Raw genomic sequence first — 13,848 nt, 5'->3', positions numbered from 1 at the left:
CATCAAAACATTTTTTGTTGTAACTGTAAAAAAAAGAACTATTTATCAGGGTGTTTTATTTTTTGTATTTCAAGACAAAAAAACTACGTATATACTGTAGAAACATAAAAAAGTAATGTTTTAAATGTGACAAATTAGAATTACAAATATAATTAGAATTGTCTTTTTTGTCATTCATATCAACGTTGTGAATCAAGACAAAAAAGATCAAAGACTATCATGGTGAATAAGCAAAAAATAATAATAATTACAACACAGTGCTTAGAAAAACTGACCTGAGTTATAATAATAATGCAATGAAGACGAATAGTGCATTGGAAAAATAGTGCAATAAAAATAAGTGCAATAACATTTAGCAGCGAGGAACCACCAATCATTACTGTTTCACTTCTTTTAACACTAGAACGTCTCCTGGTGGTGGAGCAGTGACATAAACAAATATACATATATATAGAAATGCAAAGGTACCTGCCAACAGACTTTATTTTTGTTCTATTGATATATGTTCAATGATTTTAGTTTATTTAATAAATTATATTATCTTATAGTAATTCACACAGTAAAAATGCCCCTAATATTTGTCTTCGTCAATGAATTTCCAACATAGGCAATTGGGTTACATTTTAAATGTACTACTGCTGGGTTATACAAAAGCAAAAACAAAGGGTTCATTTTTAGACATTTCACTTATTGCAACTTATTTTCATAACACACTCAACAATTGAATGCAATGTTTCTCAAATAAAAGTAACCCAATACAAATAGTAAGAAAACTTTGACCAAGATGAACAATTTTGATAACAAACAAACCAGCTGTGAAAAATAAATAAATATACGAAATGAAAGCATTTTACCTTATCCTTTTTTCTTCAGTACTTTAAAGTAGCTATAAGGAATTTGGAACTTATGAACTCTCTGCCTCCATCTCCTTGCTTAAAGTCATGATTGCAGCCTTAGTGAGTTCATTCCTGATTTGTGTGCAAATACGTGCATTTCTTAGACATGCTCGAATAAACTGTGCTTTTTTTATCTTTCTTGGGGTTTTGGGTTGGCGTTTGGACTAGCAATGAAATAGGCCTCTTCTTACTTTCATCATTTTCATGCTACACAAACAAACAGAAAGAAGAAGATACGCAGGGGCGTGCATGAAGTTACTGTGAATAACACCACCCGCCCCACCCTCCATTCCTGTTACCCAATGTGCTTTGCTAAGAGTAAGATGAAAGAATATAGGCGGGGTGGGGAAAAAAGATTTCTTTGAATTCAGTTGGACATTGTTAACACATACTTAATAGAGAAAATATTCTACTGTTAACCTGTTATTAAAATCTTTTTTAACTGTGTTTTTTATTTAGAGGTAGTACTGTATGACAAAATGAGTCAACCGTAAGGTAATCCTTATTGACTATCATCTACTATTAATCATGGACGCCAAAGAGGTATGTATGATGTCCATGCTAGGGGACAGATAAAGCTAAATGAAACCTGCTATATAAAACAACCATATTTCATTACATATCATAAAACATTCTTAGAGGAAAATAGCCAGAATTGCTGTCTTTTTTTTTCTTGCTTTCACCACAAAAAGTCAAAGGTGGGGTGCATAGTTTAAAGCAGGGGTCGGGAACCTATGGCTCGCGAGCCATATATGGCTCTTTCTATGAGTATCTGTGGCTCAGAGACCAATTTGATTGCATGCAAAATTTCTCCATCTTGTTCAAAACCGGAGGTGTCTATCCTATTCAGGTACACGTAAAGCCAAACCAAAGCTAAATTTAAAGGAAACACTTCGCAGTATATATAGGGCACGTTTTTCACTACAATTTACAGTCAAGGTGTCACACAAAAAAAAGGGGGAAAAAAAACTCGTTTTGGCTGTACAACGCTAAAGAATCCTTTATTTAAAAGTTCACTATATAATCTGTGTTCAGTGTTCAGATACTTTATGATGAATCCACAGAACTGTAAATACGCCAAAACACCGGAAGAGAACTTAGTCATTTGATTGGGTGAGTGGGAGGGATGGGTGGAGCTATGCAAAAAGTACAAACATTCCCTCCCATCTCTCGCCAAAGGTAAGCACATAAGGCTCCCTATTCTCAGAATGTTGTGACGTTTTTACAAAATAAATGCTTGCATCTGGTTTTGAAACCAATATGTATGAAAAAAAGGGTCAAAAGGAGTTTAACCGATCTTGAGTAATTGCAAGAAAGAGACAAGTTTAAAGTGGTCTGTTTGTTGAATTTGGGACAGGGGCTCTGGCATTATTCTCTTTTCATAATTTTTCATCAAATCATCAAAAATAAATGTGCTGAAGACTAAGCTCTTGTCTGGGGCGCCGGTTTAGCAATTTAGTAAATTTGTCTCATAATATATGGTGTGGCTCTTTCCCAAAATAAAATTAATATTTTTTGCTTTTATGGCTCTTTGAGTCAAAAAGGTTCCCGACCCCTGGTTTAAAGTGTCCTTAAAGAGTTTAAAATTAAATATTTTCTCTATTAAGTGTCAACAATGCCTAACTGAGTTCAAAGAGCCTTTATATTTTTTTCACCACTTCTATGTGCTTTTATATTAGTTGAAGAGTTATTCCAAATGCGTGCTGGTTGTGGTAATTTATTCTAGGATGAAAATGGTGAAAGTAAGAAAATGACCATTTCAAATACAAAACCCCCCAAAAAGATTAAATAAGAAGAGTTTATTCGTAGGTGCACGCGGCACACAAGCAGCTTGACAGAGACTGTATTGATGATTTCAGCCAGAAGATGGTGTCAGGAAGTAGAATATTTGAACTTACGGAAACCCGGTTTGAGTAAGGAAAGGTGGAACGTGCTTCAGAGATTTGACCTCTTGCTGATCTTTTCCGTATGTTATTAGGATGCCGTCGACTACAATGAACAAAGGAAGAAGCAGGAAGCGGCCATGAGGGAAAAATTACTTGCTCAAGAAGCCAAGCAGCATGACCCAAAGGTTTGTGTCCCAACACTGCGGCGTTCACACTGAAATTCACCTCAAAACGACCCCTTTCGCTGGTGTTGCAGGTCCAAGCTCAAAAGAAGCGGCATCAGCAGCAAGAGCTGATTGCAGAACTGCGCAAGCGGCAGGCCAAAGACCACCGGCCAGTGTACGAGGGCAAAGACGGCACCATTGAGGACATCATCACAGGTGGGATGGACTGCCCCGGGACCGCCGTGGTCGTCCGCTGCTCAGCTTCTTTGAAATGCACCTTGTGTTATGTCATTTTCGCGCCTTCTCTTCACCGACCCGCCACGTAGCGGCAGTTCCGTCGCCTCCTGATTTCCATATCGAGCGTTCACAATTCATATGTTGAAACTGTAATGTGAAAGCCACACAACTCACTCTCAGGCAGGAAAATCAATGCAAGTATTTTAAAAGGGTTACAATACAATATCTTCCGAAAAAATCTTTATTCAGTGGTAAAGTCCAGCCGGATATTAGCAAGGAGAACTATAACTTACATTTCCAGCTGTTTTAATAATACTTTGCGTTGTTCATACTTCAGTTGTTTAAAAGACGCTCCCATTTAGGGACGTCTGCATTATGAGATGCCTTTAGGAGCATTTGAAGACATTCCTCCAGATGTCTGAGCGATTTTTTTTATAATGTGTTGGCATAATCAGGTACAACAGGATATTAATTTCTTGAAGGGGGTGACACCTCAAGAAATTCTTATGTGGGCACCAGACACTTAGAATCTTTGGATGGCACACAAAAACTGAAAGCCATGATTTCATTTATTTCAGGTTCAAAGCAAAAGAAAAATAAATATATTTAAAAAAACAAAACAATTTAATACAGTTTATTTTCCTTTCATTGTGAATTTATACTGCCAAAAGTATACACAAAAATTCACAAAAATATCAAATGGGAAAAAGTGTCAAAACATCCATTCAAAATGTATACGAAAACCTAGGTTAATTACAACGAAGACTACTATTTGCTAATATTTGTTATTGTCTAGTTTTATTACATGTTTTTCCAACTGCACGCTAAAAAATATACATTTAAGATCTAAGGTAAGATGATGATTGTTTTTAAAAAATACAGTAAAATAAAATAAAAATAATATTAAATGGAGCAAGTATGTATTCTACCTGATTGAGAACATTTTACAGTTTTATTAATTTAACTTTTCTTATTGTACGGAAAAAAATAAGAAAAATTCCGGAAAAATACAGTTATAAAAGAAAATTATAATTAATAATTGTTTTTGTACAAATTTGATAGCTTGCCACTGTGTGAAGTCCACTTTCCAATTCGATGAAAGGAATGCAGTTAAAAAGACATTGTGTATTATTTACATCATCCTAGTGGTAGAAAAAAAACTCATTAAAAACAGTATTTATATGAATAATAACTAAAGATACATGAAGTATGCAAAAAGGGAATTGGTTTTAAATACTCGTACGTCCAGAAATTTTATTTTATTTTACATAACATGAGACTTACCTATAGGGAGCTGACACGATTGACCGCCATCTTTCTGATACGAGTATCCCCAAAAACCTGTGCAAAAAATGGTATGGTCTAGTTTGTTGCAGTTGTTTTCGGTTGAACTACACAATTATCTAGTGGTCAAACATGACGCAGTTTCCCTTCAAAATTATTTAAACAAGAGAGTATTTTTTCGCATTATTGTAACATGGCTTTTTCAGTGTCACTGTTAGTTTTGAGGGTTACAGATTGAGCTTAGAAATGACGCATACACTAACTGTTGATGCTGATGATAGATCAGAGCCGAACGTTAACATAATGAACATTTCCCGCCCTGGGCAACTTTTCCCACAAGGAAAAGTGATGCATCGTCCATCCAGCCGATCTGCGGCGGTGATGAGCTTCTCCTCAATGGCTCCTGAATGTGTTCCAGTGTTTGGCCCTCCCCGCTGATAAAAAACATGTTCTCTCTTCCTCCCTGTGTCTTACCCCCCTCCCAGTTCTGAAGAGCGTGCCCTTCACAGCCCGCACGGCTAAACGTGGCTCACGGTTCTTCTGTGAAGCCAACCTCTGCGAAGACGCCAACTGCTAGCCCTTCCCCCTTTAACGCCAAGGTTGTCCAGGTGGCTTTCAAATGCATCCTGCCCCCATTACTCTCTTCTTTCCACTTTTTTGCATGTTGCATGTTCCCTCATCACTCCATCCCGCAGCCAGCGTGCACTAACTTGGGCCCTCATTTAGTTTGTGTTCATCATGAAACAACTCCTCATCCTGTGATAAGAGTCAGCCAAACCTCTTTTGGGGGAGTGTCAACGTGTACATAATACAGGGGTAACTGTTACTAGGAGCTTAATTCAATGCAGGATCTTAGCTTGAATTGCTCATTTAACAAGCCGTTTGTAATCATTTCACATTTTGTACACCGTATTAAAAGATGTTATACCGGTTTTCATGAGGAAATGGTTTGCACATTTGTCAGACACGCAAAAAGGTCCTGTGTTTGAGACCGGGTGGAAACATGTGTTGGCTTGGAGACGGATGGGCGCCACAAAGTTGTACTTGCCCAAGACACACCACAGGAACTGGTGCCCCTTTGACCATAGTGGGTAAGGGATCCAACCAACCAACCTTGTAGTTCCCATTTTGGCTGTAATCCAGATCTTCACTGGTAGCAGACAACAATCTCATCATAGATTGCGAATATTGTTGCGGTATTTGACATAGTCCGTGTTGCTGTGAGTTGTGGTTGTAAGGTTTTTTTATCACATTAGGGAGGATTTGCAATCATTATTAAGGGGACCAATTGGCTGAAGTTCACAGGTATGAGTTTGAGAGACTGTTGACGATACAGAAGCACTTACTTTACAGTTAAAAATAAAGTTACTGTAACCTAAACATATACACAGAATTTCTTATGGAACATTTTTTTCATTTTTTTGCCTGTAGTAGTTTGCATGCGCCAAGTGGTCAAGCCAATGCTGCCGGTAAGCAGTGATGAGCGGAAGCGGTCTATTGGTAGTTGCTGGGACAGCTCGTGTACTGCATTTTCTTTCATATAGCAAAATAGATTTTTTTGTTTGTTTGAAAAAAAAATATATTATGAAATTCGCGTGTTTAGAGGTGCTCATAGATCTCAAGTAAAATGACCCCTTTTTTATGGAGCGGCTTACATTAAAAAAAAGAAGCGTGAAGTAAAAATCTTTATTTTGTAGAATTACTGTATATTCTATGAGGTGCAAACTAAAAACCAAACATTGACAATAATTTGAACGTATACCTTATAATCCGGTGCTCATTAGGAGGAAATAGGCTATATTAAATCATAAATACATAATTACAGTGAAATGCTTTTACATACATTAACCATTTATGAATGAATCAATTCATTTTAGTAATGAAAACAGATTTCCTAATATTGTGTTCCATGGAATGAGTTTTTTTTTTAAATTTTCTGACATTTTTAATACAAATGTTGCCTAACTTCAGTTTTATTTCATGCGGCTAATATATGGTAAAATAAAAGGGATATTTTTGAAGGTGTGACCTATAATCAGGTGCACCATATATTCCAAAAATCCTCGTATATATTTTGATAATTGGCAGATGTGTTTGCAATAATCACTAGGACATTATTAGGCACAAGCATCCGGGAGCCAATGACCTGGATGGTATTTTATGTTAAAATCTATTTAAAATATGTTATCTACCTTTTTTCACTGTCGTATTCCTTTGCGCTATTGTATCCATTTACAAATGTTTGAATTAATATTGTTAGTGAAACTAGCTTTTCTAATATTTATGTTATATCGAATAAGTTTTTTATTTATATTCTGATGTTTTTTTTCACAACCTTTACAACTCTCGCTCTTACTGTAGTTTTAATTTCATGTGACTTATAGTCCATATTATAGTTTTGTGAAAGGATATTTTTTAAGGTGCGCCTTCGAGTCCAAAAAATATGATATTGACAATTAAATACTTTGTTAAACATTGAATTCAAAGAATAAATCCTTTTTACATGCCCAAATAAAAGTGCTCCATACTGTACCTGTAGTTATTTTTTTTCTTACCAATACGTAAGGACTGTTTAGCCAATCAAAATGTAGAGCACAATACTTGATGAAATCCATGAAGCAGAATGCGGCAAGGGATTACCGGTACTTTACCAGAAAGCGTAACACATTTAGTTGACTCATTCGGTGCCATAGACAGCTATTGGCATCAAAGATCCTTATTAGCAGGCTGGCCGTGAATACGCTAAGAGCTGGTTTCCTGTATAGAGCACAAAGTCAACTCAAAGAGGTTTGGCTAATTCAGAGGTTTTACCCACCATGCTCTGTTTCTTGAGACTAACTTGTTTGGTGTTGGTTTTCCTCACTAACATGACTTTTTTATCCCTCCTCAAGTTCTTGTTTGTCATTAGCAGTCCCAGCCCACTTGCAGATTTGAGGTCATTTTAAGGGGAATTTTCTAAGCAAGGGTAAGGAAGGTAGCCGATTCTAATTCTGCAATGTGTTCCGCTCTCCAGTGGTGTCAACAGCTTTACCCGCACACCATTCAACATTACATACTAACTAAATATCAGGCATATTATTGTGAAGGACACATCATTTTCTCCCACCATCATCCTCACCCACTACTTAATGTTGCATGTTGTCTAGTCTCAGCAAACAATGTTTTACCCCATGTTTATTGTTGCCTGCAGTGGTGCCACTTTGTCAACAAGCTTTCATGGTTCAACATAAAGTTGCGATGATACAAATATATCTGGGCAGTGGACACAACAAAAGGTGCTAATATCTGTTTTTGAAAGTAGGCTGGAATTGCACTTCAAAAACAAAACATGCATGCTAACACTATTTTACATGTTGCACACACCCGAGATAAATTTGGGGGAAATGTAAAGCAAAACAAAAAAATCCTTTCTCCAAATACGAATATTCTTATTCATTTTAAATAATTAATAGCAGATAGTTTTCTATGTATTTTACATCCGTTTACATCAGCCTTTTTAATTTAGGTCAAATGCAGTATTAAATTTAAAAAAGCCTTCAAATCGATAGCATCGATTAAGAATAGCATAGCACAATAGTTTATCATTTAAATCAAAAATTTTGAAAAGTACAAGGATGTAATTCTGGACGGAAAATTTGTATACTGCTTTATGTGTTAAGCATGATTCAGGATATGTGTCGGGTTACCTTTTATTTCATTCAAAAGTTAATGCTGAAATAAGACTCCGTGCAGTGAGACGTGTTTCCAAGAGTATAAACAGTATTGTTATTTAAAAAAGTATTTTTTTAAAGATAAATTGTGGCTCTTATTTGTGAGCACCACATTGGTGCTAGTGCGTGTCCATTATCAGCACCACTTAGATTATGTTGTGCCTAATACAAAGCCTGTTGACATTGTAACGATTCTCACTGTTATCACTGCTGAATTATTACGTTTGCTTTTGTCTCATTCCCAAAGGTTTTGAATTTCAGCAGATTGTTGGATACAGTTTGACCCATGTGTTGTCTAACAGTTGTTTCCCCCACTCCCACCCTCTTAATGCCTACACACAGATCTGAGAAACCAGCCTTACCTGCGAGCCGATGCCTTGATCCGGAACGGTTGGAAGAGACCCTAAACCACTCATAAAGCCCTTGCCCCTTCCTTCAACCACCTTCCCCCCCTCCTTTGCTATAACCTGGCCAACGGTCCGTTTCGACCCTGGGGCTGCACATCAAAATGACTGAAATTGAGGGAGGTCGTGTCTGGACAGGGGCCTTGTTTTTGCCGGGTAATTTATTTATTTATAAAGGTATTTTTTACTGCCACTTAAAATGAAGTGAAGCACAAAGGTTCTTTCATGTGGAGACTGACGAGGTCAGTACAAGGGAGCAGAATACGGCACCGGGGTGCTCAACTGCCTTGGACATCAACGGCAACAATTGAGATATAGATTTTTTTTCTTCTTTTTTGCTTTGACAAAAATAAGTGCTTACTATATATATTGCATAAGACATTCTGGGGATCCCTCACTGGAACTAGCAGTTGAATGCACATTCATGGACAAATCTGCCTTGTAAACCAAAAGGAAAACATTATTTGCTTTGTATGTGCCTTTGGTGGAAACAGTGTTATGTCTATTTTTATCTTATTTTAAACCACTTAAGAATGTATTTCTCTCGCCTCGTACTACATTAATGGCCTAATGAAACAGAGTCAATATGTAAAAGTACGTCTTTTAGAATGTCAAATGTGCCTTGAAAACACTTTTTGAAACACAGAAGTGACAGCTTGGAAGCAAACCACATGAAGAACATTGCTGGTGGACTGCTGTTAGCTAAAGAGCTGACAGCTGAAGGATGTTCTTACTTTTTGAATGCCTTATCTCAGTGGACATTGAGTGAACCCTGTTACACTAATTCCTATGACGATATATAAAGATTAATTCCTATTAATGTACAATCAAATTGAGATTTTTTTTCTACAAAAACATTTTGTGATTATTTTCTTTGAAATAAAGAAATAAAGAATTTTAAGCCCATGGTCTTTATTTGTGTATGAATGAGATTCATTCATCTTATTTGAAGATAAAAAAGAAACGTTTTCACCAGTGTTGAGAGAAACTCGTTGCAAAAGAACACAATTACTTTTTTCAGTAAGGAATACTGTAACGTGTTAATAAAATCTTGTAACTCTAGTGTTCCGATTACATGGGAGTGTTATTTTACAGTACAGACGCTGCCCTAATTACGAACGAGACGATCGTTTGTAAGTTGAATTTGTTCGTAAGTTGCTTCAGTGCTATTCTTTGTATGGAAAGTATGTTTAAGGTTTATATAAGTATGTTTATGGCTTGTATAGGTAACCTGCATTGTTTTGCACAAAACAATAAACATTTCATAAAATAATATGCTCTATAAGGATAAATAAAGTGAAGTTTAACTTAATTCTGGAAGATCTAACCAATTTCTCAACCGCATCAAGCTTTCTTATTCCACTTTCATTTCAAAAGAAACGTCTCACCTCTTTACACCAACCATATTGAATGGATGCACGAGATATTAAACAATAAAAATTTCAAAGTTCTTATCTTAGAGCACTAGAGATACAATACGTAGTATGTTTACACATGAACTAGGAAGTAGAAGCCTATTGACTATTACAGTAACAACAAACCAACGGGAAAACCAATAGGGAAAATGTGCGCACAGAATTTACCATAAAAGTCTGGATTTTGGAAATTTTATTTGTAAAACTATTTTTCCAATACACCATCCGTGGGAAAAAAAAAGAAAATTTCTGTCCTGTACTGTTGACTCCAACCTAAAAGTGATGAAAGTGGCTGAAAAAAACAACCTGGAAGCAGCAGGAAAGTTTGGTGCAGAGGAAAATGTCAGATGATGCATACATATCAACTTTGCAGTTTTCCCTCGTATTTTATACATTTGTAACGCTTATAAATGTAAACGTATAACTATTTTTTCTTTTACAGAGTAAAACCATCTGTAAAACTTAGTCTGCAAAATTCTGCACTTATGTACATTTAGCAACACTAAATTTACTGAAAGTGGGGAACCAACTAAGAAAGATGCTGAATGAATTGTGTTGTATATTTGGTAAATAAAAAAAAGTTTTTTTACAACAAATAATCTTACTTTAACACTCCATAGTCTGCCACGTTGTTTATAAGGTTTATTAGGGGAATTGTAATCCTTAATAAGGGGAGCGATTGGCTGAGGTTGACAGATATGCGATGTATATAATCGAAAATTGCACAGGAGGAAAACCATGCAGACAGGGGGCATGAAAATTGACAGTATCCAGAAATAGAGAGGGAGCCTGAGTGATTTGAAGCCTTGAACAAAATGGAGATAGTGTTCCGGTTCAGTGTTCGTTTGCAAGCTCCAAAGATTGCACAAGCCAATATTTATGAAGGCTTCACTACTTCCATGAGTTGATGTTAACAATTTCTACCATTTCTTTTGGTAAGCGGGTATTTTCAAGCAGTTTTAGGGGGTTGGCTTAGATGGGAGTATATACGGCCATTTTTAACTAGTTACTTTCAAAGTAACACACTACTTATTCGTGTCAGTACTTTGGGGTGTAACTGAACTACTTTTTAAGTGAAGTAACAATTATCTGGAAGTACTGTTTTTTTTTTTCAGTAACACGCCAAACACGGGTCCTTACCAACCAAACATTTGTTGAGCCCACCCTTTCCAAAAACACACATAAGCCACTGTACAATTCCTACTATAAAAATCAATTTAATTTCTTTTATCAAATAAAAAAAATCAGAAGCACACAAATCCGTGTACGTTTCCGCCGAGAGATACATTTTTCCAACAGAATGATTTAAAAAAAAAAACTGTTAAAAGATGAAGGGGTAAACCTTAAAATGTTTCATCTGTGTGTTCACATGAGCCTCATGCAGAGTTATATGGCAGATGAGGGCCCACAAGCTCCGTTAAAGCAGAACGGCCACAAGCGTGACACGGCGAGGAGGAACATTCTTGAGACAAACAGATGGTTAGCGTTAGCAGCTAGGCGAAGGCTTTCACAAAGGAATGCTTATCAGGAAACTGATCAGTCTCCGTCCTAGGAATGCACTTAACTGTGAGAACTTACCTAACTCACGTAATTACATCTATAACGACAAAAAGAAAATAGTTTCCCATAACCGCTTGTACCACGGAACAGGAACCCTGGATGATCCTCAAAAGTACAGTTGCGGTCAACAGAGAGGGAAGAAAAGCGTATTTTGTCAATTCTCCAGAGTTTTTTTGGGGGGGTTGTTGCCGATTGACATACGGCAAGTTATCTATCAGAAAAAAAAAGAAAATTCCAAAGCCTCCTACAGTAACCCAAGGCCACAGTTTCCATCCTGGATGTTGCATCCTGGAATGTTACAATCATCATCATCATCATCAAGCACTCACTCCCACACTATTCACTGTAAATAACACTTTCAAATGGTCATAAAGTACAGACTGCTATTTGTTATGAATGTTCCTTGGTAGGATATATATGTATATATATCAGGTAAATATATATGACTATTGTTTGTGCAAGGAGGTAAAAGACAATGAGTGGCCCCCAAGAATTCAGCTGGAAAAACATAAACAAATGACATCTCAATGCTAAAGCCTTGAGCAACACCAATGCCCTTATGTCAATCGGTTTGAAATGTTTTCCAAGAGGGAACAATATTCTTTCTTTGCTTGCTATACAATTCATACAAAAATTAAGAGAAAACAATGTACCGCTGTAATCTGTATCCCTCTTTACATTTGCACAGAGGTAGAGGCTAAATGCATGGGAGAGAAAGAAGAGCTGTGGGGGAGTTGAGCAAAAATGTCAAATGACAGAGTAAATGTCTATATAAAATGCTTCCTTTTTCATCACCGGATGATATTTTTGTTGCTGTCAAAGAACAAAATATAATACTGCAATCACTTAAAAAAGTAGTCCTTCATTTTATACATTTTATACAATGTTCCCAATTAAGCTTGTTTTTATGCAGTTTTTCTATTGGGAAAGGCATAAGATGAGGGAGCTCATGGTGCGAAGGGCCAGGTCGTCGCCTGGCACAGTTTTTGGGGGCAGTGGAGAACATTTTACGCCAGAGGGTCGCTCATGCTCTCATCGCCCTGGGAAAGAAGCTCTTTTTTCTCGTCGGTGCTGGCGAGGGAGTTGTTGCTGTTGCGGGCGCCCATATAGAGGCTGGCGTACACCGGGTTGGTGAAGTTGGTAGGCTGCAGGGTGGACACAAGGGCATAAAATACAATCACACAAACACGTTTTTAAACTTGCCCTCTTGAAAAGATGTAGGGTAAAATTAATAGGATCTACCAGATAAATAAACTACATAGATACCATCTTTCACTGCAATATTTAACCTCTGGGTGTCACTGTATTGTGTAGTGCACCAAAAAACAAGTGCTTCAAAGCACAAGGAGGAATACAAACTGCGGAGACTCAAAGTGACCAATTTTCTTTTCATATTTTTGCCTAGCTTTTCACAAGTTTTTTTTTGTGTTTGGGCATACCCTTAGCAAGATAACAGACAATCACGTCAGATGTAAAATAAATACAAATTTGTACGGGTTTTTCTAGAAAAGCACGTTTATATGATAGTTTATGTATATTTTCTAATTATGCAAATCAATAGTGTTGATTTCTTAATGAATTAAGATTTTGTTTTACCAGTAGGAGGTGCTAAATAATACACAATGTCCCTTTAAAGCAGGGGTCACCAACCTTTTTAAGCTTAGAGCGACTTTTTGTTACCGATTGGTGAGAAGGGTTATGATTTTAATATACATTTCTAAAATAACATAACTAAGTTGTTTTTAAGTTATAATCAGTGTGTAATTATTAGAAGTTAAGTCACCACTCAGACACTATGTCAGTTAGAAATCAAATTTACCAGAAAATCACGATGACCCATCATTGGTGACCTATTTTCAGAACCTATCCGCGGGCTACTCAAGTGATCTTCTTGGTGACCGTGGGCATTACGTTAAAGACAACTGCTTTAAAAGATTTGAAGTAAGCAGGACTTACGTTTTTCACTTTTCAAAGTGATTTTATATTTTGTCCATTTGTTATCATTTATTGCACTACAGAAACACAAGTCCAAAATTTGAGGAAAGAATATAGTCATGTAACAACAATACTTAAAGTGACATTGTGAATTATTAGCGCCTAATAGTGGTAAAAAAATCTATTAAAAAGCTATTGATTTCAATAAAGCAAAAATACATAATATAAACTTGCATTTATTTAAATAATTGTAGGTCATGATATTTGTACATATCATGAGGCTAAACTAAATGGAGCTGACATGACCACTATCTTGCTCCTCTAGGTACCCCAAAAAAAAAGGGCTGGGCAAAGGTG

At 36.5% G+C, this 13,848-nt stretch overlaps 2 protein-coding genes across 7 annotated transcripts in view; one reads left to right on the top strand and one right to left on the bottom strand.

The window, feature by feature from the left end:
- The window catches only part of fmnl3 (formin-like 3), a 66,468-nt gene extending 56,990 nt beyond the window's left edge, over positions 1-9,478 (top strand). For 3 of the 6 annotated variants that reach the window (XM_088331258.1, XM_088331255.1, XM_088331252.1), the window contains 4 exons: positions 2,875-2,967; positions 3,039-3,162; positions 4,953-5,075; positions 8,520-9,478. In XM_088331258.1, coding sequence (XP_088187384.1) covers positions 2,875-2,967; positions 3,039-3,162; positions 4,953-5,044 — 309 coding nt within the window. In that variant the 3' untranslated portion in view covers positions 5,045-5,075; positions 8,520-9,478. The remainder of the gene's footprint in view (positions 1-2,874; positions 2,968-3,038; positions 3,163-4,952; positions 5,076-8,519) is intronic. The other 3 variants (XM_088331257.1, XM_088331254.1, XM_088331253.1) reach the window with 2 other exon arrangements.
- A 1,710-nt stretch (positions 9,479-11,188) lies between these two features.
- lrp1ab (low density lipoprotein receptor-related protein 1Ab) overlaps positions 11,189-13,848 on the bottom strand; it is a 130,977-nt gene continuing 128,317 nt past the window's right edge. The window contains exon 90 of the mRNA XM_088331251.1: positions 11,189-12,701. Within this exon, the coding sequence (XP_088187377.1) occupies positions 12,564-12,701 (138 nt within the window). The 3' untranslated portion in view covers positions 11,189-12,563. The remainder of the gene's footprint in view (positions 12,702-13,848) is intronic.

This window comes from Urocampus carinirostris, chromosome 3 (genome assembly GCF_059441175.1).
Source record: "Urocampus carinirostris isolate Australia breed hairy pipefish chromosome 3, RoL_Ucar_1.0, whole genome shotgun sequence".
NCBI lineage: Eukaryota > Metazoa > Chordata > Actinopteri > Syngnathiformes > Syngnathidae > Urocampus > Urocampus carinirostris.
This window is presented reverse-complemented; position numbering and strand designations above follow the sequence as displayed.